The 24,402-nt window shown below is 33.7% G+C and overlaps 1 protein-coding gene across 8 annotated transcripts in view; it reads left to right on the top strand.

Moving 5' to 3' along the window:
- VPS13B (vacuolar protein sorting 13 homolog B) overlaps nt 1-24,402 on the top strand; it is a 1,055,144-nt gene that overhangs the window by 522,695 nt on the left and 508,047 nt on the right. For all 8 annotated transcript variants that reach the window (XM_056820764.1, XM_056820763.1, XM_056820760.1 and 5 more), the window contains one exon: nt 9,502-9,705. In XM_056820764.1, the coding sequence (XP_056676742.1) occupies nt 9,502-9,705 (204 nt within the window). The remainder of the gene's footprint in view (nt 1-9,501; nt 9,706-24,402) is intronic.

The raw sequence follows: 24,402 nt of genomic DNA, 5'->3' as shown, positions 1-24,402 counted from the left end.
CTAGAACATAGTGCTTTGCCCTCAGATTAACATTTATAGAAATGAATTGATGGGATTATCACAGATTAATAAACTGAGCCCTGTTCAACATCCTTGAAAATCTAACTTCGTCATTTTATTTGGTGATGATCAAAATTTTTTAAATGTAGTTATACTAACCAAACTAAAAAAAAAAACCAGAATTCTAATCTTTTAATTTACAATGGAAGGTGTCGATACCACTGTAAACATGGTCCCCATCTTGGTCGGGACCTACTCAGGAGATCAAATTACAAAATCTGCTTTCTCAATGTAGAATCTGATCTAAGCAAAGAAATTTCTCGAGGACTGTTTTTAATAAACTTGGTTAACTTGATTCATTGTCTTCTCATCGGAGAATATGTCTGAGAATTGGTGATAGTCTTCTAAAATCAGAGAACTTTCTTCTCTGGATTGGGGCCGAGATATACTGTATAGTCTTTTATTATTTCTTTTTTTCTAGATTCCATTCTTTTGAAGCAGTTAACTTTATCTTATATTTCGTTTGTATTGATGGACAAGTTGGTATAATAGAATGACAGCTCTAGAGTTGATAGAATTGGTTTTGATATCTGATTCATTCCACTTAAGGAAACTTTCTTGCCTCCCATTTGCTTATTTTTAAACTGAGATTATTATATGAAATAATATCTTCTACTTTTAAGTCTATGACCCTATGTAAGTCACAATTTTTTAAAAATCATAACTTGGTTATTATTAATTATGTATTAAATTCATGTCTCCTTTTTTGGGAAAAGACCCTAAAATAGTTTGCATATGCAGTTGGCTTTTTATTTTTTTGGTCAGTTTCTTAGGATATTTTATGAACTCAGAATTCTGGAGATTAACCCCACTTGGAATTTGCATCATACAGTGCTTAGACTACAGATATATCATTACATATGAACCATATTAATTAAGAATTTTGTTTGTGAAGCATGGTTTTCATCTTCCAATTAAAAATTAAATTAGTAGGAACATTGATAGGTGCACAAAGTATATAAAATTCCCTCACACAGCTCCTTCAAATAGCTCAAATAAATGAATCATTGTAGGTTTCTCTGGAATCTTATGTTTGTACTTCATAATTTTGACTTTTCTCTTTATCTTTTCATCAGAAATTATTACAAGTCTTCTATTAAAGGTCCAGCTTTGTAGTTTGAGTTATTCCTAGCTATAAGCCTTCATCTTTTAATTTTTGGTTTATTGCATTTCTCTCTGAGTGATAGTAAAAACTGCTGGTTTTTTGTGGTCCTTATTACACTTCCTTAGTGCTTAAACCCTTTTCATGGTACCTAAATTATCTTTTCTATGATGTGGGAGTTCTTGATTTTGGCAATTACATTTCTTGGATTTTTATTGTAGGATTTCTTTCAGCAAGTGATCAGTGAATTTTTTCTACTTTTAATTTGCCCTCTGTTTCTAACAGATATAGGCAGTTTTTATAATTACTTGAATAAGTGTCAAAGGTTTTGTTTTTCCTTTAAGTAATGGTTTTCAAAGGGATCAATGGTTCCCAAATTATCTCTCCTTTAACTGTTTTAAGTTACTTATCTTATATATTTTTCTTTTAGTACTAATTTTTCTTGCTGTTTCCTAAAGTAAATGATTTCTATTGCCTATTGAAATTTACAGAAAATCCACATTATACTTGAATATAGTCACAGAATAATAAGAATTGATACTAAAAAGATTGGAGGGCATCAAATCATGCAGTTTCATTCTTTTTTTTTTGGTATTATTTATCTGGGAAGTTAGTTGATTTGCCCAAGGTTATACTGATAATTTTCATTAGAAGTAGGTCCTTTCAAGCCAGAGCTAGGCTCCTTACCTCATCAACTTCTCAATGAGCAGATTAAGGCTTAGAGAAGTTAAATGACTTAGCCAAAATCACACAGTTCTTTGTTACTTAACCAGTATTCAAACCCAGGACTTCTGGCTCAAATGCAATGGATTCTTTGTCCACTAAAAATAGGAATAGCAGATTGCTTTTAAGAGATGTTAACTTTTTTTGAAATTGCATCTAATTGCTATTCTACACAGAAAGCTGTTTGGGGAATTTCTTTGAGCCTGAACCTATATTAAAATCAAGGTATAATGGATTTTAAACTTTCTCTTATCAAAAGGGCTCTGTCCTCTACCTTATAAAGTGTAATTAATGGATTTATTCTCTAGTATGTGTAGATAGATTCTGGTAGAAAAGGTATCAATAAAGGAATATAAGCACTCAAAGGATCAAGAATTAGGGAGTTTATTATTCACAGACATGTAAATGTGTGGATTTTCTTTGCCCTTCAAGTGATGTAGGCACACATCAATGGAATGACCATACAGTATGTCTTAGCTGCTATTGATCCTTTGCATCTCTCCCAAAAACTATTCATTCTTATCTTTTGACCATCTATTGGAGGATGACTTAGTCTTCTAAATTTGTGTCAGTTCGCTATATATTTAAGATATTAGATTTTTCTTCTGAATTATTTGTAAAGAAATGCCCCAATCCTACAGAATCAACTAAAAAACTAGTGGAAATAATAACTTTAGCAAAGTTGCAGGATACAAAATAAAGCCACATAAATCATCAGCATTTCTATATATTCCCAAAACATCCCAGGAGCAAGAATTAGAAAGAGAAATTCCATTCAAAATCACCCTAGACAATATAAAATACTTAGGAATCTATCTGATGAGACAAATATGGGAATTATATGAACATAACTACAAAACATTTTCCACACAATTAAAACTTGATCTAAACAATTGGAAAAACATTGATTGCTCCTGGGTAGGACGAGCTAAAATAATAAAAATGACAATCCTACCCAAATTAATTTTCTTATTCAGTGCCTTACCTATCAAACTACCAAGAAATTTTTTTTTTACTGAATTAGAAAAAAAACTATAACAAAGTTCATTTGGAAGAACAAAAGATCAAGAATATCAAGGGAAATAATGAAAAAAAATGTAGAGGGGCGCCTAGCAATACCAGATCTCCAGAACTGTACTATAAAACAGTGGTAATCAAAATAATTTAGTACTGGTTAAGAGATAGAAGAGATCAGTGGAAAAGACTTACAGTAAATAACCTCAGCAATACAGTGAATGAGAAACCCAAATATCCCAGCTTTTGGCACAAAAATCCACTATTTGACAAAAACTTCTGGGAAAACTGGAAAACAGTATGGGAGAGATTAGGTTTGGATCAACACCTCACACCCTACACCAAGATAAATTCAGAATGGGTGAATGACTTGAATATAAAGAAGGAAACTATAAGTAAATTAGGTGAACATAGAATAGTTTACCTGTCAGATCTATAGGAAAGATTTTAAGGACTTAAAGATTTAAGGAGTACCTTCTCTTCTTTCAAACCATGTTGCTCTTTATAAGTTTTACAATGTTCATTTCTTATTTAACCCTAATTCTCATCCTGTTTAGATTGTTGTAGTAATTTTGTGTATTGTTTTCCTGGTTCTGTGTAATTCATTCTGAATTGGTTCATGGAGAGCATTCCATGCTGCTTTGTATTCATTACATTAGTAATTTCTTACCACACATCATTACCTTCATGTGACACTCTCTTTGTTTAATTATCATCCACTTGATGAGCATCTATTTTGTTTCTATTTATTCATAAAAAGTCTGTAAATACTTCATTGTACAGTATGTGAGAATTTTGTTCTTATCAGTTAAATTATTAGGCTCTGAGTGTTGTAGTCTGGGTGAAAAGTATATGAATATTTTACTCACTTTTATTGGCATAATTACTAATTACTCTCCACAGTGATTATACTGATTCACAGCTCTACCAACAATGAACCCATACAACCCATACAACCTAAAGTGTTGCCATTTTTTGTCATCTTTACCAGTTTTTAATGTGTGAGATAATATTTTAGGGTTGTTTTGAATTACACTTCTTAATTAATAGTTATTTGGAGCATTCTTTCATGTGCATATTGATAGTTTGTAGTCCTTTTAAAAATTGTATATCTTTTGAGCAGTTAATTGTTTAGGAAGAGTGTTTAGTCATCTGTTTGACTAAGTGTTTTTAATTTAACATTCCCTTGAGAAAAGAAATGTCAGTGAGGTAATGATCCGATAAATTTTTGATAATCATAAATTAGTTATGGACCCTGTTCTGTAGCAAAGAGATGTTATAAAGTGCACAGAAGCAGCAAAGAATTGATTGACAGCCCTCAAGCCTCAGAATTCTCTAAGAGCTGGCTAAGTCAGAGCTCTAAGCTGTTGAAGGTACAGGTTTCCAACTGTCTGTCTGGAGCAGAAGGTCAAGCCTGAAGGGTATAAATCTGGACTCTCCCTGGACAATATCGTCTTGTAAAGCTGACTGCCTTAAAATAAAATCAAAAGGATTGAGAAGATCCCCATATATTCTGGTGGACAGAGTGATTTTGAAGGAGCCTTTCTCTCTCTTTCCTGGAACATCTGAGGTTCAACAGCTGGATTCCTGTTACCTGACCCACCGAGGACTCTGTGTGAGATTCTGGCTTCCCTGTTGGCCTTATCCTTATTAATCTTTAGTTGAGTTAGGTAGACAGGTTAAGCTTAGGAAATTATCTATAGTAGATTACATATTTTGGGGCAAATAGCCAGATGCAAACCTTTTCCCTTTTCCCTTCCCCATCATCCCTTTCTTTTTTTTACTAAACTCATTTTTTTAAGTATTTTTTCCTCTTTATATAAACCTTTCCCCCTTCCTAAATTCCCCATAAAAGTTCAGAGTTCAAAGTAGCTTTAGGACATTACCAGATTCAATTGTGCTATGGAAACCTGGGCCTACCATCTAGCATATCTAAAGCAATGTATTATTCTTGAAGATATCTTGGCTATTTGTTCCTATAAGAGCTGCTATTCATTGTACTGAAAACCATTTTTGGTTCCCCTAAATTGTCTCCCTGGATTTTCCCATGCCCTACCTCATTAACAAGGTAGCATGTTATGTTTCTCAGACACTGAATACAATTTAATAATACATATAATAAGGAAGAAAGTGTGTGTTTTGCTTTTCCAGCAATTATTCTACATTCTTAGTTATTCATAGAAATATTTTTCAAACATTTTTAGTGTTCTGAAATTAAAATGTCTAGAAAGGAGCTGTTTTCTTGTCCCTTTCATTCTCTCCAACTATTTTTATTCTTCAGGACCTCAAATTATATAATATATAATGTATATATTACATGTGTGTAATCAAAAATTATATATAATCATATTGCTAATGTTCAAATAAATTTATTCATTGTGGTGATTGGCGTACTTTCTCTTTCTTGTCAAAGAAAAAAGCAGGCCACATAGAATGAGTATTATCATAATATAGAATGGTGGTTTTCAAAGTATAGGCCTTTGGCATGAGGTATATGATAAATCTGTCAGAGAATGGAAAGATCTATCTCTTCACACCCTTCCTCTGATTGTTGTTAGTCTTATGATGTTTTTGTCAACATACCAATTTCTAGTGGTGAAATTCCAAATTTTTAAGGTTAGTCCATAGTTCCTTATCCTACCCCTCTCAAAAGCCATGCAAGATCCCATCCTCTTTCATTTTTACTTTTCCAAATCAAAAAATTATTGTTCTATTGGAAAAAAATTTCCCTTCTCCTTTTTTGCCAGCATATAAAAACTTTGCTCCCTAAATTAAAAAAAAAAAGTGTTTAGTGGAGATTATTGGTACAGAGTATAGAATTTCAAAATAATAAACTTGTTCCTTAAATAAACTAGTTGAATTGGGAGTCAGGAAGGCCTGAGTTTTCATCCTGCCTGAGATATTTAACTAGTTTTGTGACACAGAGGAAGTCACTTTACCTTTCAAGCTTCAGTTTCCTCACATGTAAAATGAAAATCATGATAGCACCTATCTAAAGGGCTGTTATAAAGATCTCTGCAATTAAAAAAAATGCTTTTATAAAGCTAGCCATCATCATTATTTTCATTTCCTTCTTTTAATCTGGCTTTCCCAACCACTCTACTAGAACTACATTTTAAAGGTTGCAAATAGCCTGTGTTGCAGAGCAGGCCTATCTTGATTTCTTTGTAACATTTGATAATGATCTCCCAACTCCTTGAACCAACTCTGTCCTTCCTTAGCTTCCAACTTTCCTGATTTTCCTCCACTCTTTATGTCTTGTTTTCTTAGTACTTACCCATCAGCTCTTTGCTTTCTTTACTGATTTTTGTGAAAAACGTTCATTTTGCACAGGTTCATCTATTGCCACCATGTAAGTGACTTCTAAGCAGAAGCTTCATAACCACTGGTTAGGGATATGATAAAGAGAAAATGTATCAAGAGATTGAAATGAATTCCTCCTGCTGTGGTTCTAAACATTTCTAAGTTTCTCATTTTTAAAAATCTGCATGTTCATCCCTGATCTTTTCCCCGAGATTCCGTTTTTCTTCTAATGGTTTAAAGATCTATAGTTTTATTGCTGTAAGAACTTCCTCTACTGATATAGCTTTCTGTCAAAAGAATGTTTTGGCATGGAACAGTATGGAAGGTTGTGATCAAAGGAGCACTTTCCATATGTAGATTTTGAAAAACTGCAGTTTGAATTATGGTTCTTCTACTTTCTTCTCATGTCGGCTTGCACAAGGCATGTAATCTCCCTGAACCTCAGTTTCTTCTTCTGTATAGTAAGGAGATGAACTAGATAATCAACTAGACCTGTGGTGACAAACCTATGGCACACATGCCATAGTAGGGGTATTCAAAATCCTCTTTGTGGGCATATGCACCCTTGCCTCAGCTCAGAGTTCACCAAAGTTCATTACTAGAAAGTCAGAGGGACATGGGCCTGGGCTGCTCCCATTCCCCTCTCCACGGGTGCCTGAGGACATTTCCCACATCATCCACCCCTCTCAAAGGTTCCCCATCACTGAACTAGACACTTCAAACTCTAAATCATATAATTCCTTGAATATTTTTTTTTCACCTTAGTAGGTAATCTACAAAAGGAGTCAATGATCACAAATATTTTTTCTTCATCAAGGGCAAGTCATTTCAGATTAAACTTAATTTCCTTTTTTGTTATTGTTACTGTACTATGTTACTGTACTGGTAGACTATGAATTCCAGTGTCCTAGATTTTCTCAAAATAGTAAAAATATTCTCTCATATTGTGGGCAAGATAGAGACATATGAACTAGAAAACAATAGAGTTAAATGAGCTAAGAAATACTGGCTTGAGTAAACCCAGAGTTGTCAATAATGATTCAATGTCAGCATGGATTAGACACTGATAATACAAAGCTAGGGGAGTAATACCTAAAATTTGTCTCATTGTTAAATTAGATCAAATCAAATGTTCCTTTTTACTTAATTTAGTAGGCAAAAGTGCAAAGTATTACACAGTTCCATAATCAACTACAGAAGTATAAGGTGGTAGAAAAGTATTATTAGATATTAGTTCATTTGAAAAATATCTGGGGAATTCATGGACTACAAAGTTAATATGAGTCAGAAGATAAAACACACAATGGAATTCAGAGTACAGAATTAGGTACAATGAGTGGAAGGTGATAAGAAATGAATTTAGGACTGATAAAGGAAAAATATCTGACAATTAGCATTATCCTCCAAAAAAGAAATGGTCTGTTTCAGAAGGTGGGGTGAGTTCCCTGTCAGTGGAGGTCTTCAGGCCAAAAGTAGATGACCACTAGTTAGGTATATATTATGGAAAGGATTATTGATCATGAATGGATTAGACTAGATGGTCTCTAAGGTCCCTTTCAACTCATAGATTGTGTGATCCTATTTATTTCAGTCTCTGTTTTAGCATTATTTTTAAGTGTAAAAATATTTAGAAATTGTTTAGATGTATATTCATTAGGCAGTATCCATTGCTATCATTTCTTCTGAAATATACTTTTATCAGACAAAAGTGATAAACATCAAAAAGATAGGCCATTAAAAATTGAACCATTTCTGTAAATTTTGCCATAGGGACATTTTTTTTCTTTAATCGGTTCTTTTCTTTTTTATTACTCCATATTTCTATAAGAAGATGTAGAGGGATTTTTAAAGATATATATATTTCAGTTAGTGATTAGTATTGTTTGTAGTATTAGTATTAGAATGGGAAAATACATATGAATGTGAAGGACAAATTGATTTGAACAAAAACAAAACATTCTATTAAGTCTATATGCTATCCTATTAAGAGAGGAGTATAGTATGAGATCTGAGACTCTATTACATAAAATGTTAGGGGTAAAAATACACACCCAAGTACTGTTTTATATCAAATGTGAATTGACAACAGTGTTTTTATGCATCTGTTCTGCCCACATAAGAAGCCAGCTTCATCGTCTGGATGTATCCTGGGGCTGAAACTTCTTATAAATATGAGAATTTGGTGTGTTTTTTTTTTTATAATGGCAAGCAGAGTATGGTATCCAGCTGTGGATCTGCTTATATACTATGTTTGCATTTTTCCTTGGGCTTGTTTTATACAGTATATAGCAATATGTTGTCATACAAATTCCATGATTAATGCTTATTTACGAAACCTTGTGTAAATATCTTAGAACTTAGTCAAACAATGTGCAAGTTAAACAATATGTTCTGTGAATATTGGAATGACATATCCCAGGAGAATAGTAAGCTGGATAATGTATGTTCTTTCAGTATCCTATAGAACAGCTTTGGCTATAATGTTGGTTTTTTATGCATAAATTGTTTTTTTTTAAGTTTCTTTTAAAATGATTAAATTTCATATTGATTTGTCAGTTTGATTTTTTAAAGCATTTGAAAGTGAACTATTTTATGTTCAGTAAATAAGTGTGTTTTGAGAAGTATTTGACTTCTATTTTTTGACCTATCTTCTTTTGTTTATGAGTTTCTACTATGTTTTCTTCTTTGAATATAAAAATGAAGGTTCTGTCTCACCTTTCAAAAGGCTCCATTTTGCACTGATTTATTATTTTGTATTTTGTATATTGCTACTGAATTGTGAGCTCCAAAAAGATAGAGATCATCTCTGAATTAATAAACAACATATTTCCCATAGAGGCCTATTATAGTTTCCTGTATCTTAAACTGGGTTAAATATTCAGGAACTATGCTTAAACAATTATAGATTTTACAGAAAATACTGCTAAAGTTCTTTGGGGATTTTATATGTTGGTATGGGATCACATTTCACTTGTGGACAAACTTATCTTCCTCCCCACATTGAGTTAATAAAAAGACTATCTTTTAGAACTCTGAAAGCATTTTGCACATATTATTTCCTTTGTCCTTGATATACAGGATATGTCTGGAATAGTTATTTTTCTTCTGTTTCCCAGGTGGGGAAAATGAGGTACAAAGAATGACTTCTTTACAATCATGCCCTCATCAGGAGTGAATTTTGTAGTTTTTAAATTTCTAGTTGTATCTCATATACTATGTTTGGCCTTAGCTTATATAGTACTTTACAATATTATAGAGAACAAGTTGTGAAGAATTGCCCTTTGTGGTTGTTTTTTTAGGTTCAGCTCTTATATGAATTAACAGACATCATGAATAAAGTCTGGAATAAGATTCAGAAGAAAGGCATTCTAAATCAATCTTCAGGCTATCCAGAGTCTGTGGCAGGGCTTGTTCCAAGCTCTCCAATTAGAAGTAGTGTTGGTACAGTTCCACCAGATACCAGCACATGTAGCCCATCTGCTGACATTGGAACTACTACTGAGGTAAGTGTTTTTGAAAAGTTATATTATCATGTGAAGGATAATATAAAATATAAAAAGATCCCTGTCATAATGGAGATGAGAGAAGATGAGCTCAGTGAAAATGGATGGGTGTCACTGGGATGCTATCTCTGCTTCTTTGGGGGCCATGTGTTTCCTTCTGTTTACTTAGAAAAAGTAGGGTAAAGGATATGATAGTAAAGAAATTGAGTCATGAAGAAAGATTAACTTGAGGCACAATAAAACAAAAATAGAGAATTAAGGAAAAGAAAACATATAGAAAAAGATAGAATGGAAGGCTTCTTCCCCCTCACTTTTTGTCAGTCAGTCAGTCAGTTTTTATTAGTGCCTCCTTTGATCTGAGCACTATGCTAAGAGCTGAGCATATAAAACAAGTTGTAAGACAGTCTGTTCTCAAGAATCTCCAAGTACAATGTGGGAGACATGTAAACAATTATCTACCCCAAAGATACATATGTAAGATAAATGAGCTAATCAGTAATTTTCAAGCAATAAACATTTAGTAAACACCTACTATGTGCTAGACACTGTGCTATGTATATAAAATAAAACATAAGACAGGCCTTGGTCTTAAGAAATTTACAATCTAAAAGAAGCCAAAATGTGAGTGGTGTAGGATGATTACTCTGGAACAGAACTGAAGGTTTGAGGAATGAAGACATCACAGTGTCTGCAAGGTATAGGATCTGGTATCAGAGGGGAGAGGGAGACATGGAAATCAAATAGCTTATGGTCAGAGAAAGATTTTGGATTTGTTGTACCTGGAGGAGCCATGGCTGAAGACAAAATTAAGGGTATGATCTTCTTTGGGTATAGCTGAGGTGGGGTGGAGAATTAGGTCATTGGAAGCTAAAAAACTGAATGAAGAACTATGCTTCTACAAAAGGGAAATGAAAGAGATTGGTTGTTCACAGTTGTGATCCTGAAAAGGTTAACAAATTCTGCTAAAAAGCCAATGGAATCATGATTCTACCCTCCCACTTTCACCCCAGGTTGATGCTCTAGCAATTTTTAAACGGATATTTCTCTGGCTATCCTTTTCATCAGTTCCATTCATATGTATAAAAACATATAAATGGCACTTCCCTAATGCCTTTTTGTACTGTGGAAAGAATTGAGTTCCTGTCCTGCCTCAGACACTTTTTAGTTGTGTGATCCTAATCAAATCCCTTACCCCCTCATAGCCTCAGTTCCTCATCAATAAATAGCACCTAGCTGACAGAGTTGTGTTTCAAATGGCATGATATTATAAGTAAAATACTGTCTCACACTCTTAAAATAATTTTTATTCTTACTTTAAATTGAACTAAAAGATAAAAGGATATTGAAACTAAAAGATAGGATGGCTTTCAGGCTTTTGAGAGGCAAATAAGGTGCTTGTTATTCATCATAAATCCAAAGACTACAATAGGCCTGTATAATTCTTCCTTAATTGATTTCCCAAACTCTGGTAGCTGTTTTAACCTTTTTCTTCTCTCTTCAAACCTCCTATACCTCTTCAGCCCTGAACTGAGGATTTCATTTAACTTTCTTAAGAAAAAAGAGATTATCCTTCTTGATTTCTCTCTTCTCTCCATTTTACTCTTTAAACTTACTGCTAATAATTGTTTCTAAGTCTCTCTTCCTTTATCCAAAGTCCTTACCAAAGCCAACCTTTTTATGAATACTGTTGATTGATGCTCACGCTCTTCTCTTCTCAAGGATTTTGTCCTTTCTCTTCTCAAATTTTCAGTTCTCAGTTATCCACCAAGTTCTTTCCGTGGTCCCTATAAACATGCTCAATGTTCTGTATCCTTCTATAATTTTTTTCTTAATTTGGAACTTTCATTCACACCAAATAAAATTTCCATTCAACAGAAGAATGAAGAGCATACATGAGGCTACTAATTTCTAACATACACAGGTAATATATATTTCTTTTTTAAAAAATCATTTCAATAGGCAACATTAAGCACCCCCTATCCCTGACCTCTTTTTTTTTTTTAACCCTTACCTTCCATCTTGGAATCAATATTGGTTTCAAGGCAGAAAAGTGGTAAGGGCTAGGCAATGGGGCAATGGGGTTCAAGTGACTTGCCCAGGGTCACACAAATGCCCCCTGCCCTGACTCTTGAAGACCAAACAGGTTTCATTTCACTTCTGCTTTCAGCATTCTCCACAAATGACTCCAGTCACCACTAAATTAAGAAGGATTGGGAAAAACTTCTTAACATAAGGGGAGATAAAGATAATAATTAAATCCATGGGAGCTAATGATATCACTAAGTGAGATGGTATAAAAGGAGAAAAGAAAGAGGGCCCTGGAGTTAGCCTTGAGAGATAACCACAGTTAGTGAAATGCCTAGAATGAAGATCCAGTAATTAAGACTAAAGAGTGTCCATATTGGAGGAAAATCAGGACATATTAGTGTATATTAAAAAAAAAAACTGGAGAGGAAAGAGTATCCAAGTGACAAGGGTTATTGGCAGCATAAAAAACCCCATGGAATCAGTCAATTGGTAAACATTTATTAAGCACCAGGCATACAGAGATGTCAAAAAGGATGAGCATTTAGAGAAGGCCATTAGATTTATCAATTAAGAAATGACTAGTTCTACTAGGAGAACATTGTACACAGAGACTAATACACTGTGGTATAATCGAACGTAATGGACTTCTCCATTAGTGGCGGTGTAATGTCCCTGAACACTTGCAGGGATCCAGGAGAAAAAAACACCATTCATAAGCAAAGGATAAACTATGGGAGTGGAAACACCGAGAAAAAGCAACTGCCTGAATACAGAGGTTGAGGGGACATGACAGAGGATAGACTCTAAATGAATACTCTAATGCAAATACTATCAACAAAGCAATGGGTTCAAATCAAGAAAACATCTAATGCCCAGTGGACTTACGCGTCGGCTATGGGGGGTGGGGGGGAGGAAAAGAAAATGATCTATGTCTTTAACGAATAATGCTTGGAAATGATCAAATAAAATATATTTAAAAAAAAATAAAAATCAATTATCTTGTGGGAAAAAAAAAATAAAAGACTCATTTCCAAGATCAATAAAGAACTGATTCAAAAAAAAAAAAAGAAATGACTAGTTCCTTTGAAGAGAATAGTTTCAGTTGAACAATGAGATTGAATGCCTGATTGCAGAGTATTTAAAAAGAGAGTGAGAGGTGAGGAACTAGAAGCAACCAATATAGATAGTTTTCTCAATGTTTAGCTTTGAATAGAGAGGAGAGAGAAGGAATTATAGCTGTCAAACTTAATAGGTTCAAGTAATGGTTTCTTTAATGATGAAGGAAACAAAGACTTGTTTATAGGCAGCAGAGAAGGATCCTATAGATAGAGATCGAAGATTGGTAAGAGATACTACAGATTTTAGTGAGAATAATCAGTGGAAGAAGCTGTAATGGGATGGTTAGAGCTCATCAGCTCTTGAACTCATGTTCCTTATCACAGGATGCTTTCTAGACTCCACGTTTATGTCCTATCAGCATCAGAAACTCCTTATGTCCAAAGTGGAACACATCCTCTGTCCTCTTAAACCTCTCTCTTACTTTGAACTTAATTTCTATTGAAGACATTATCATCCTTCATTATCACCCAAGGTCAAAACTGTGAAGCCATACTTGATTCATCTTTTTCTTTCATTCTTCTTAGATCTAATTGTTTTCCAAGTTTTCTTGATTTTTTCTCCACAATATCCTTTGCATATGCCCTTTCCTCATCACTCACTAGGTCACTGTTGGTTAATACTTTATCATATCTCATTTGAATTATTTCAGTTCTCTGTTGACCATGTTCAAGTTGAATTGAATAGGAATGCAAAGAAGTTTCAAATATTAAGAAAATAATCATGTTTTAAAAATCTAAATCTAAAATTTTAAATCTAAAATCTAAAAACATAATTGATATCTATAAAAGTAGAAAAGGTCTTTGGCAAAGTACATACTACGTACTTAAATTTTTAAAAAAATACAATTCATGGAGCAAAAGATCAGGTACATCAAGAAAAATTATTTTTAAAAGTTAAGAAGAAAGAGAAAGCACTTCTTTATTTTGATCTGCATTATAACACAGTAATCATAAAAATTATTTTGTATGAGTTAAAAATTATTAAAGTAGATCAGTGGAATAGACTAGACATAGAAGTAGAAATAATTTAATTCAATTACAAAACATCTGCAAGATGTCTGTATACATTTTGCAGTTGTGGCTCCAAGGTGAATTGATAACCAAACAAGGAGAGACAATTAAAGAAGACAAAATAGATTATTTGTTACATTAAAAAATTGAAAACATTTTGCATAAACAAAATTAATACAACTGGGATAAAAAAGGAAGATGTCAATTGGGGGAAATGTTTGTGTTAAATATTTCTTTTTGCTTTTTGACCCAACAATAGACTTATTAGATTGATTTTCCTATAAATTTTTTCTGTTATAAAATTTTTTCCATGGTTACATGATTCATGTTGTCTCACTCCCCTCTTCCTTCCCCCCTCCTGGTGTGACAAGCAATTTCACTGGGTTTTACATGTATTATCACACAAAACCCATTTCCATATTATTCATTTTCTATTCTGTTCTATATTCATACTCTATCCAAAGATAGAGTAAATCTTTTAAAATCAAAATCCCAAATCATATACCCATATAAACAAGTGATGAATCATATGTTTTTTCCAGATTTCTACTCTGTGATGAATATTTCTCATAAGGTTTTAATACCCAGGATATAAGGTTTTAATACCCAGGATATATAGACTACTAACAGAAGTATATTGGGTCAAAAGTAATAGATTGAGTAGATCTGGAATTTGGTGAGGTGGGGGAGAAGGAAAAAGAGATACATAGGAAATGTAAATTAAATAAAAATGAAAATAAAATAATAAATCCTACTTTTAAAAAGATTTTAATTTTGCTTATAAAGTTAAGCACCAGATTGAGTCTCTTGGCTTCCCTAGTGTTTGTCACTGCTCAGATAAAATAATGTATGGAAAATATACCTTTAAAAGAGAATATCAACTGTTGCTGTTATTGTCTGTATCTAGAATTTTTAGGCAAAAAACAGTGTCAGCTATGCCTTTTGCAGCATTGTACTTTCTCATAATATTTACAAATTTTACCTTTTGTATCAAAACTTTTGCTATCACTCAGTTTGAAAAACAATTGAGTGTCAAAGATATAGCCAGTAGTTATGCTTTGAGCTGTAAGGAATACAAAAGATCTTGTCCCTAAGGGACCTTACAATCTCTTCAACCCATGGTCAATAAAAACATATTTCTTCCTACCTCTGATTTCAGTGTTGATGGTCTTTTTTTTTTTTAATATATATGAGGAAATAGGTTAAGTAAGGAAGAATGAAGAGCATAGCTTTGTTAACACTTGGTATTTTCTGTTTTCATTCAGTCTATAAATATTGATTTCCTGTTTTATTACCAGCACTTTTCTAAATACAGTAAAGACAAAAGAAGTATACTGTTTTAAATAATCCTGCTTCTGAATAGATATCTCTCTTGTTGGTGATAAGCGATTTATAGATGTATTAAAATTAGAGAACACTTCAAAGAAATGTTTAATAAAATGAATTTATGATTAGGGCTACAATCATTTAAATTAATAAACATTTGAGTTCCCATTATGTTTTAAGCACTGTGGGGATACTAAAAGACACAAAAGACAGTCTTTGACCTTAAGGAGCTTACAGTCTAATGGGGGAAATGACATACAAGCAAAAATATATGAAGCAAGCTATATACAAATAAATAGGAAAGAACTAACAGAATGCAGGTACTCTGGAATTAAAAGGAACAGGGGAATGTTTCCTGTAGAAGGTAAGATTTTATTTGGTACTTAAAGGAAGTCAGGAAAGCCAATAGTCGGAGTAGAGGAGGGAGAGTGTTCCAGGTCTAGAAGTAGTAGTAGTATAGTCGACTCTTGGTAACCGAGGATGATGATTGTCTTTGTGCGTTTATGTGCACAAAGACACTTGTGTGTGAAGATTTAACTGGAAAAGCCGGTGCACAGAGACAGCACAGTCCCACTCTCTTGGCATTGGAAGCCTGGGTCCATTGGCACGAAAAATCGTTACTCCTGGAGACTTCCTCAGCTGCATTAGATGGCCATGTTGTCTTTTGTGCTCCAACATGCTCTAAGCACTCCACAGTGCTTTGCTGCATCGCCCTCTCAGCCGTTGAACCTTCTTGTTGGTTTCTTCTGCCTGTTCCGCAGAAGCAGTCTTCACGTGCTGGGTGAGCAAGGCCCTGGTTCACCAGGGGTCAATGACCCGATGGCTACCCTCACAAGGTTTAGCCGGCCTGTCGAAGCCGTTGCCCAGGGTGTGGCCACTGGCGCATGCTAGCAGTTACTAAGAGCCACAAGTGAGAGCTGGGTGTCAGATGGGGGTCAGAGGCTGGAGAGCTGCCCTAAGAGGGCACCTCCAACCAAAGATATTACTCCTCCCTGAGCACCCCATACACCCCAGGCCTAGAAGATATGTAGAGAAAATGCTCTAAACTGAGCTATAGAGCTTCTTTGTAGAACAGCCACTCAATTGAAGAGTTCTTGTTGGGAAGTATGGTATAAGAAGACTGGAAAGATAGAAGGGGTCTAGTTTATAAAAGACTTTGAATGTTAAACAGAGCATTTTGTATTTGCTTCTTGGAGCAAAAGGAAGCCACTGGAGTAGGAATGTGGGAGATAACATGAACAGGCCTGTTCTTAGGAAAATCGCATTAATGCTTCAGTGGAGGATGGATTGTAGTGGGGAGAGACTGACAGGCTGACTCATGGGCATACAGTTGTTACAGTGGACAGATGGTCAAGGAAACTAAAAGATTAAGTAGGACCATAAAAGATGAGATGGATTTGTGGAGGTGATAAAAATTCATGGCAGTTCCAAACTGGGAAACAAGAAGAACAATGGCAGAGACCAAAGTATAAGAATAGGGTTTAGGGAAAAATTAGATTATGGAAGATTGAAAACCAGTCACAGAAGTTTAGGCCTTGTTTAGTGGGTAATAGTGAGTCATTATGGCTTCTCAAATTGGAGAGTGAAAGTGGAAGCTTTACCTGGTAGTGCTGCTCAGAATGGCCTTGGGTAGAAAGAGACTGATGTCAGGAAGAAAAATGAAAAGGCTACTGTATTATAACAACACGAAGTGATTATGGCCTAAACTAGAGTGATGATTATGGGAATGGAGAATTAGAGATAAATCTGATAGACACTGTGAATCAAGAATTGATAAGACTTGGGGGGGAAAGTTTGAGTATAAAGAGAAGAGCCATGGATAAATCAAGATTTTCTAGTCTGGCATACTGGAAGGGGAAGGGTTTGACTCATTTGAAATAAATGCACAAATTAATACAGCTTTCTGTAATTCTTGGGTACTAGTGCCTTAAAAGTTTTGGCGAGTTTATTTCAAATATAGAATATATATATATATATATACTAAGTAATTGTTGAGTCAGATAAATAGAAATATTAGAGTATAGGTAAAGAGTTGTATGTGCTGTGAATTTGAAGAGTACATCTGTTTAAGTTGTTATGAAATCCTAAACATACTTCATTCATAATCTCATTTATTCAGATACTCCCTCCTTTCTGGACCTCCTTATCTTCTATTACCTTGTTCCTTGATAGTCCTATAAAGGGGTCCATGGAACATGTTGAGTGTTTTTCTAGACTTCTTGGCATTAAATATACCCTAGTGAAGCACACAAGTCAATTCATCAGTTATTTTCTTTTCCTATTACAGGATCAGCCATCCTCCTTCTTTATTCATGTCTCTGACATTTGACACCACTTTTCTTGCATAACTTTTCATTAGTAATAAGTTACTGCCTATTCATGCCCACAGTGTTTCTCTCCATCATTATTTGAATGACACTCAGCTTTAGGTCTTAAGAAACTAGATATTTTTATGACTTGTAACTTTACAACATCACCAGAATAATTTTTTAAACACAAAATTGAAAAATGCCTCAACTGAAATGTATGCCACTTTTACATTAGAATCCAGAGGTTGTGAGGAACCCTTTTTAAAGCTGCTTTGTATTAAGAGAAGCTGCTTTTATCTGAACAACCCTCTACTTCATTTGTATACAGTAGGGAGTTTATGAGATTTTGTGTCATCTGAGACCTGCTTAGGGAGGATAATAAGCAAGAATGGAAAAAGTGGTAATGTTTCTGAAGTGTTCCTCCTCTTATTTATGTAGTGTGGTCAACAAAGGAGGTTTATGATTAAATGTATCAGTATCCTGCAATTGCAGGCCTTAAGGTCTCTCTCTTTTTTTTTTAATAGAGCATTTAAAAATTAGGGGGCACAATGTATCCAGAGAAGTAACTGAAAGTGTTTTTGTTGTTTCTGGGTTTTAATAAAGAGCAGGAATATGTATGTGAAAGTGTCATGGTCTAATAAGCAGTTAAGGATTTTATCTTGTTTCACCTTACAATTTGGTGATAGCCCCCCCCCTTATTATTTATTTTGAATTTTATTCATCTTCCTGTTGTCAAGAAAATATGTATCTCTAGACCAGGAGTTCCTAACATTTAGCAGTCTAGTGAAGTACATGCACTTCTTCTGAGAGAAATGTTTTTAAATGAATAAAATAAAAGACTAAGACTGGCAAAGGAAAAGATTATATCAAAATAAAGGTACATTTTTTCCCAACCCCCCTCTCCCTAAATCTGTTCAAAATCTAGTTTGGGATACATGGACCCCAATTTAAGTACCATTGCATTGGAATAAGACTAGCTTTCTTGACCTGAACATAAATAAAACTATGCAAATTAATCAGTAAATGTTAATATGAGAAACAAATTATAAATATTTTTCCAGTGTGTGAGAATGGTTGGATTAGTTGATCTTCAAGAGTCCTTCTAGCTCTAGGTTTATGATCCTGTGTCTCAGTCATTTGTTATCTGATTCTGCCAAATCTCAAAACATGGGTCCATATATGTTATTTCCTAGTTCCTTGTTTTATATCATACTTTAGGACTAGGTTACTGTCTCCATTCTTAATAATGGTAATTATTTAATCATAAATTAATAACATATTATTTTTGTATTCCTTTTAAATTTTTTATGAAAAAATTATAGAAGAAGCTGTTGGTGTAATCTCTGTATGTCCTTGAATACCCTTTTATAAATAAAATCAAACCATGCAGTGAGGACAGGCTGAAGGTAAAAGGGCCATTTTTAGCTGAGAATGGAGGAACATGACAGCTATCTTCACATATCTGAAAGGTGTCACATGGAAAAGGAATTAAACATCTTCTCACTGGCTCCAAAGGGCAGAAAAAGGAGCAATGGGTGGATATTGCAGAGTGGTACATTCAGGCTTGACAGAAGTAAAACTTGACTACCAGTCTGAGATATCTTCAAAATAGAAAAGTGCTGCCTTGAATGACCTACAATAATACCAATAACAGCAACACATAAAGTGCATTAGAGTTTGTAGAGCATTTCACATGTGTTATCTCAATGTATACCAGTGAGTATTTTTATGGTCCTTAATGCGTTTCTTTGGGTCATTGAGAAAGGTTCAGTAACTTACTTAAGGTCACATAGTCTGTATGCATCTTAAACCTTGCTCTTCCTGTTTGAGACAGGTTCTCAGTCTATTGTGCTACTCCTCCTTTCATTACATTTAAAAATTACTGTTTTTCAAATTACACCTTAGTCAGTATAAAACATTATTCTTTTGGTAGAGGTATTATTCACTGATGTTCTCTAGACAGGTACCAAACCTCACCTCCACAAAAAAAAAAAAAAAAAACCTCTTTGCTTTTTATCTTCTTTGTCTATAAAATGTTTGATAACGATAACCCTCACTAGAGTGTTGTAAGAACTAATAAATGGTTGTAAAACTGTGGGCAAATCTAAAATGTTATGTAAGTACTAAAATATTGTTTCCCAGTTCCCCTAAGACAGAAACTGACACGTTAAGCTCTCAATAAAATTTGACACCTTATGTTCACAATAAAATTTGACTTGTATTATTTGTTGGTTCAGGAATTATAGGTATTGCATGAAGCAGTCTACTTCTCCACTATAGCAAAGCAATGTGAGGTGCTACTGTTCTTCAAGTTTATCCTACCTGGAGAAACCACTGATTTCCAGGTCAATACCTAATTTTTAAAAGTTAGGGCAATCTTACATTTGTTTACAGTCTTATAACAGGATTTTTTACTGTTTCTCTTCATGAAATTCAGATTCTGTAGCTTTCAAGGGATTACTCTCTTCAAAAATTTTCATCCAAACAGTTTTGTGCAAATTCCATTCTAAAATGCCAATACATTGAACATTTTCAGCATCTCTGAACTTCTAATCACCTAGTATTTTACTAATTACTAGTAATTGCTTTTAGATTTATTTCTAAAACACTATTTAATTTATCAACTGTATTTTCATGACTTCTTATGTTCAACATAAAAATATAAACTTTTTAAAAATGAGGTTATCACAATATTTAGAATATCTTTGTGTCACTGGTTTGGAAAAGAACAAATATATCTGGGCAGAATGGGCCAAAGAAGGTGGCTGTTTACTCTCTTCAAAAGTTTTTCTTTCATACTTTTCACAGTTTTCAAATATTAAGAAAATACTTCACTTACAACCACCCCTTTTTTTACTTGAGTTTTTTCTTTAAATTTCAAATGCTTTTTATTGCACATTACACCAAGGTCATCTTTCATATTTGGTTTGTTTGCCTGCTATCAATGGATGTTTCTATTTTTTGTGTTTATCTTTCATCTTACCCTACATTTTAAACCATAGCTGTTATTTCTTGCCAAGGGTTTCTAAAAATCAGTATATGAATTTTTTTAATGGACTGTTGAAAGTATAGCTACTGCATGTACTGTTAGACATGATTAATGGGTTGGTTCACATTGCTTAACTTCATTTTTTTCTTCTGCTTAAAAATTTTGGGTTATAAGAGGTGATTTTTAATGGCAGGAGGATAATGCTCTATTGGAGAGCAAACATGGCATAATAATAGATATCAATTTTTAGAAAAAAATTATATCTGTTAAATAGAATAAAAAATGATTATTTTTAAAGACATCTTTTAATGTAGCCTTTAAATGAACCTGATTTTAAAAAACATGAACATTCTAACAGTTGCTTATATTAAATAACAAAGAGTATTTGTTTATGTGATACTTTGATGATTTACTCTTTAAGATGTGAATGATTCTTTTCATGCTGACAAGTTGATAGGGAGCTCTGCACTTGTGTGAGAATAAAGCTAGAGCTTCCTGAATTTCATTCTGGGTGGTGGTAGAGTTCAAAACATGAGGTAGAGGCTTAAGTATTGGGCTTAGAAATAGTTAATCATTTTTACCACCCTTGCATTGAAACAGCCTGAACAAAGGTAATGAAGACTAAAGCAGGCCACTTGTTTCTGTTGACTTAAGTACAAACAGCGGTCAAAGTGTTTAGCCCTTGGGGAGGTTCTGTGATTGAACAAGAACGCTGTAGTTATTTTGATAAGGCCAAGTGAGCAATAGTGTGGCCAAGCTATGATCATCATCCCTGTGCTTTCGGGCAGGCCAAGGATGGAGGCCTCCAGTGTTTGGCTCTTCCTGATGAATAAAGATAAATTCAACTAGGAAAATAAACTCGGTATTTTGGTCAATTTGCAACAATTGGTGAAAGAATTAAACTGTATATTTTAGGACTTGGCATCAGGAGGTGTGGGAAAATAGTTCAGCGTCTCTGATTCTGGCTTGATCTGGCTGTAGATTTGGAAACAGAGCAGAAAATTAATGCATAAACATATTTAACAATACCACACTGAATGTTGTGAATCCAAAATGAAAATTGAAACTGCTCAAGGAAGGAAAGCAAAAATTCTTCTTGTGACAGCTTATGTTTTAAATTTAAGACCATACTTTTCTTAAAACTCTTACTCAATATTATAGTATTAAAAATTGAGATCTCATTCATATGAGATGTGTCCACCACACAGATTTTTTGTTCTTAGGATTTTGTGTTGTTCTGATAATTGTAGGGAGGTTTTAATTCATGCAGACTTAGATAGGGGAACCACTGCAAAGGAAGGCATACTAATCACAGTTCCCGTTCATATTATTTTGTATTGGACTTGAATTTTGCAACATTTATCTTGCTCTGGTATTAGTTTGTGTTTTAGTAAATGTTGTGTTGCTTTAAAAAATACTAACAAAAAAACCTTACATTCTTTTTGTGGTTTTTGGTCTCCTAGGAATTTCAACTGTGGCAGAGTTAGGACTTCTTTTAGAGAGAAGCATTTACTTGAAAATCCCTAGCAGAGAACTGTTTGTTCTGCTCAGTGTAGTTGGATCAATAGACTACTCCTGTTACTTAAAGTTGAGGTCTGTAATTACAGGTCGTAATAAATTACTAGACATTGGTGTTTTGGGGTCTTCAAACATTCCCACACCAAACACTTTAAATCCTTATATATTACTCCTGTACATTTGCCAATTTAATATCCTGGGGGTTGAGAAAAATGAAGTTATTAAAAGGAGCTGTTGAAACACTTTGACAATAGTAAAGACTTCCTAAAGAAGTTGAATATATCCACTTCCTAGGCAAATAAGAGGCACATAGATTTTGAATCAGAAAAGACCTCCAAGGACATCTGGTCACAGGCATAGAATATGAAAACTGGAAGGATCTTAGTGGCCATATTAATCTATTCTATACACTTCCTTATTTTACATCTGAGGTAAAAAACTAAAGCCCAGACAAGTGATGTCACATACCCAAATTCACATAGGCATATAAGTACCATTGCTGACTTCAAACTCTGGTCACATTGTCCTGATGCTCAGCTTCACCATGAGAATGAAAGAAAAGGAAAAATCTGTAATAATGGCCTAATAATAATGGTTCTGGTACAGTACAATTTATTCATTGAATTCTTTAGAATATTTCTCTCTATTTATAGAATAGAGATTTGTCATCTGCCAATCTGGGAAAGATAGTGGGTTACTGGTGAATAATTCTAGCCAACAAATAATATTTTAGGAGCTAAAGTGTTATAGCCCGCAGTGTTACATCATAGTTTTTACCATTTGCTTGCATCATCTATATTGATAACTAAGTCCGTAGTACCTAAAGATAACACCCTTTGTAACTTCTGCTGGTGATAATGAGCTTATTCTGAAGTGCCATTAGAAATCTCTGCTTTTCTAGAAACAAATCCAAAAGACTCAGATATTTGATACTTCATAGTTGTTTAATTATTGCTTGAGAATGTTGCCAATGCTGTGACTTTTTGATTCTATTCTTGTATCTTAGCTTTTTCACAGGCACCATCTTGAGGTTAAACCACTTTATAACATACTTAACAAATCCAGTAGCATGCACATGTTTTCAACCTTTACTATTATCCAGGAACTAGATATCTAATTATTTCTGTAAGTGATCTGTTTATCACATGCTCTAAAAATGTTTGTCTTCTTCCTTTATTTTCTTTTTGCCTTTTTTTGTAGTGTTACACTTTCAATAGCCGCCTTAGGATGACAAGCCCAGGGTTTGTTAATAGAGGTTTTTGTTTGTTTGTTAAGTTTTTGTTGGCATGGTTTCCACATCCGTTATGATTTATTTTACAGTTCCAAAATGTGCACGAGGACAGTTATAATTTAGGATGTAGGTACTTTAAATGTGTTCTCACCACTAAGCTTTGATTTTGTAATGTCAGTAAGTCTCAATATATTTATCTATAGTTTTCTCCTTGACAACTTTATGCATGATTTATCTTGCCTGAACGTGACCAAGATATTTATGGGTATTACTATTATCCATTGATTTATTGTGACCCCCAGTTTCAATTCTATCTTGGCTCAACATCTATTAAGAATTTTATTGCAATCCCATCCAAGTAGAATTTTGATATCAGTGGAGCAAGATATCACAGATGAAGAATCTGTTTAGTGTGTTCTGGGTGAAGCCATATTGCTTTATGTCTCCCAGGCACATCAAATGAATAAGATATTCTGGTTTGACTTCCTTTTTAATAAGAAAGTGGGGAATTGTTAAGTAAATTGTGATATATGAATGTTAAAATGAACAAATATTATTATGCTATAAAATATGAAACTTGATTAAATGATAAAGAGTGAATGACATAAGCAGAACCTACAAAATGATTTATACAAAACAACAGCATTGTTAAGAAAAGCAACAATAGAAAATATTGAGATTTTTCTTCAATGCAATGACCAAACATGATTCTAAAGGACCAATGATGAAGCATGTTTTCCAGCTTTTGACAAACCTGATGGATTCAGTGTGCAGAAAGAAAAATGTTATCACATACAGACAGTATAAAAATTAACCTTGTTTTACTAGACATGTATGTTTAAAGTATACATTGAATTTATTATACATATGAAAGGAAAAGCATGCTATATTTAATAAAAATTCATGGTTTCATTGCAGTCCTCATTTTTCTGTTGTAATATGCTTACATTCTGTTCTAAAATGCTTATTTTAGTTGCTATTTGTTTAGTTCAGAATAAAAATATAGTGCTTTGCTATTAGTTTATGTAGTATTAGACATGTTTAAAGATAACTATTTGGATTTTTATATGATACTCTTACTTTCCAGGTTTCTAGGCAATCTAGCACTGTAGTCACTTCCTTTAAGGTAGTTGCATTGCGATTGTTTTCTTCATTATACATATGAGC

This window comes from Monodelphis domestica, chromosome 3, assembly GCF_027887165.1.
Source record: "Monodelphis domestica isolate mMonDom1 chromosome 3, mMonDom1.pri, whole genome shotgun sequence".
NCBI lineage: Eukaryota > Metazoa > Chordata > Mammalia > Didelphimorphia > Didelphidae > Monodelphis > Monodelphis domestica.
Note: the sequence above shows the minus strand (reverse complement) of the source record. Positions and strands in the feature narration are given on the sequence as shown.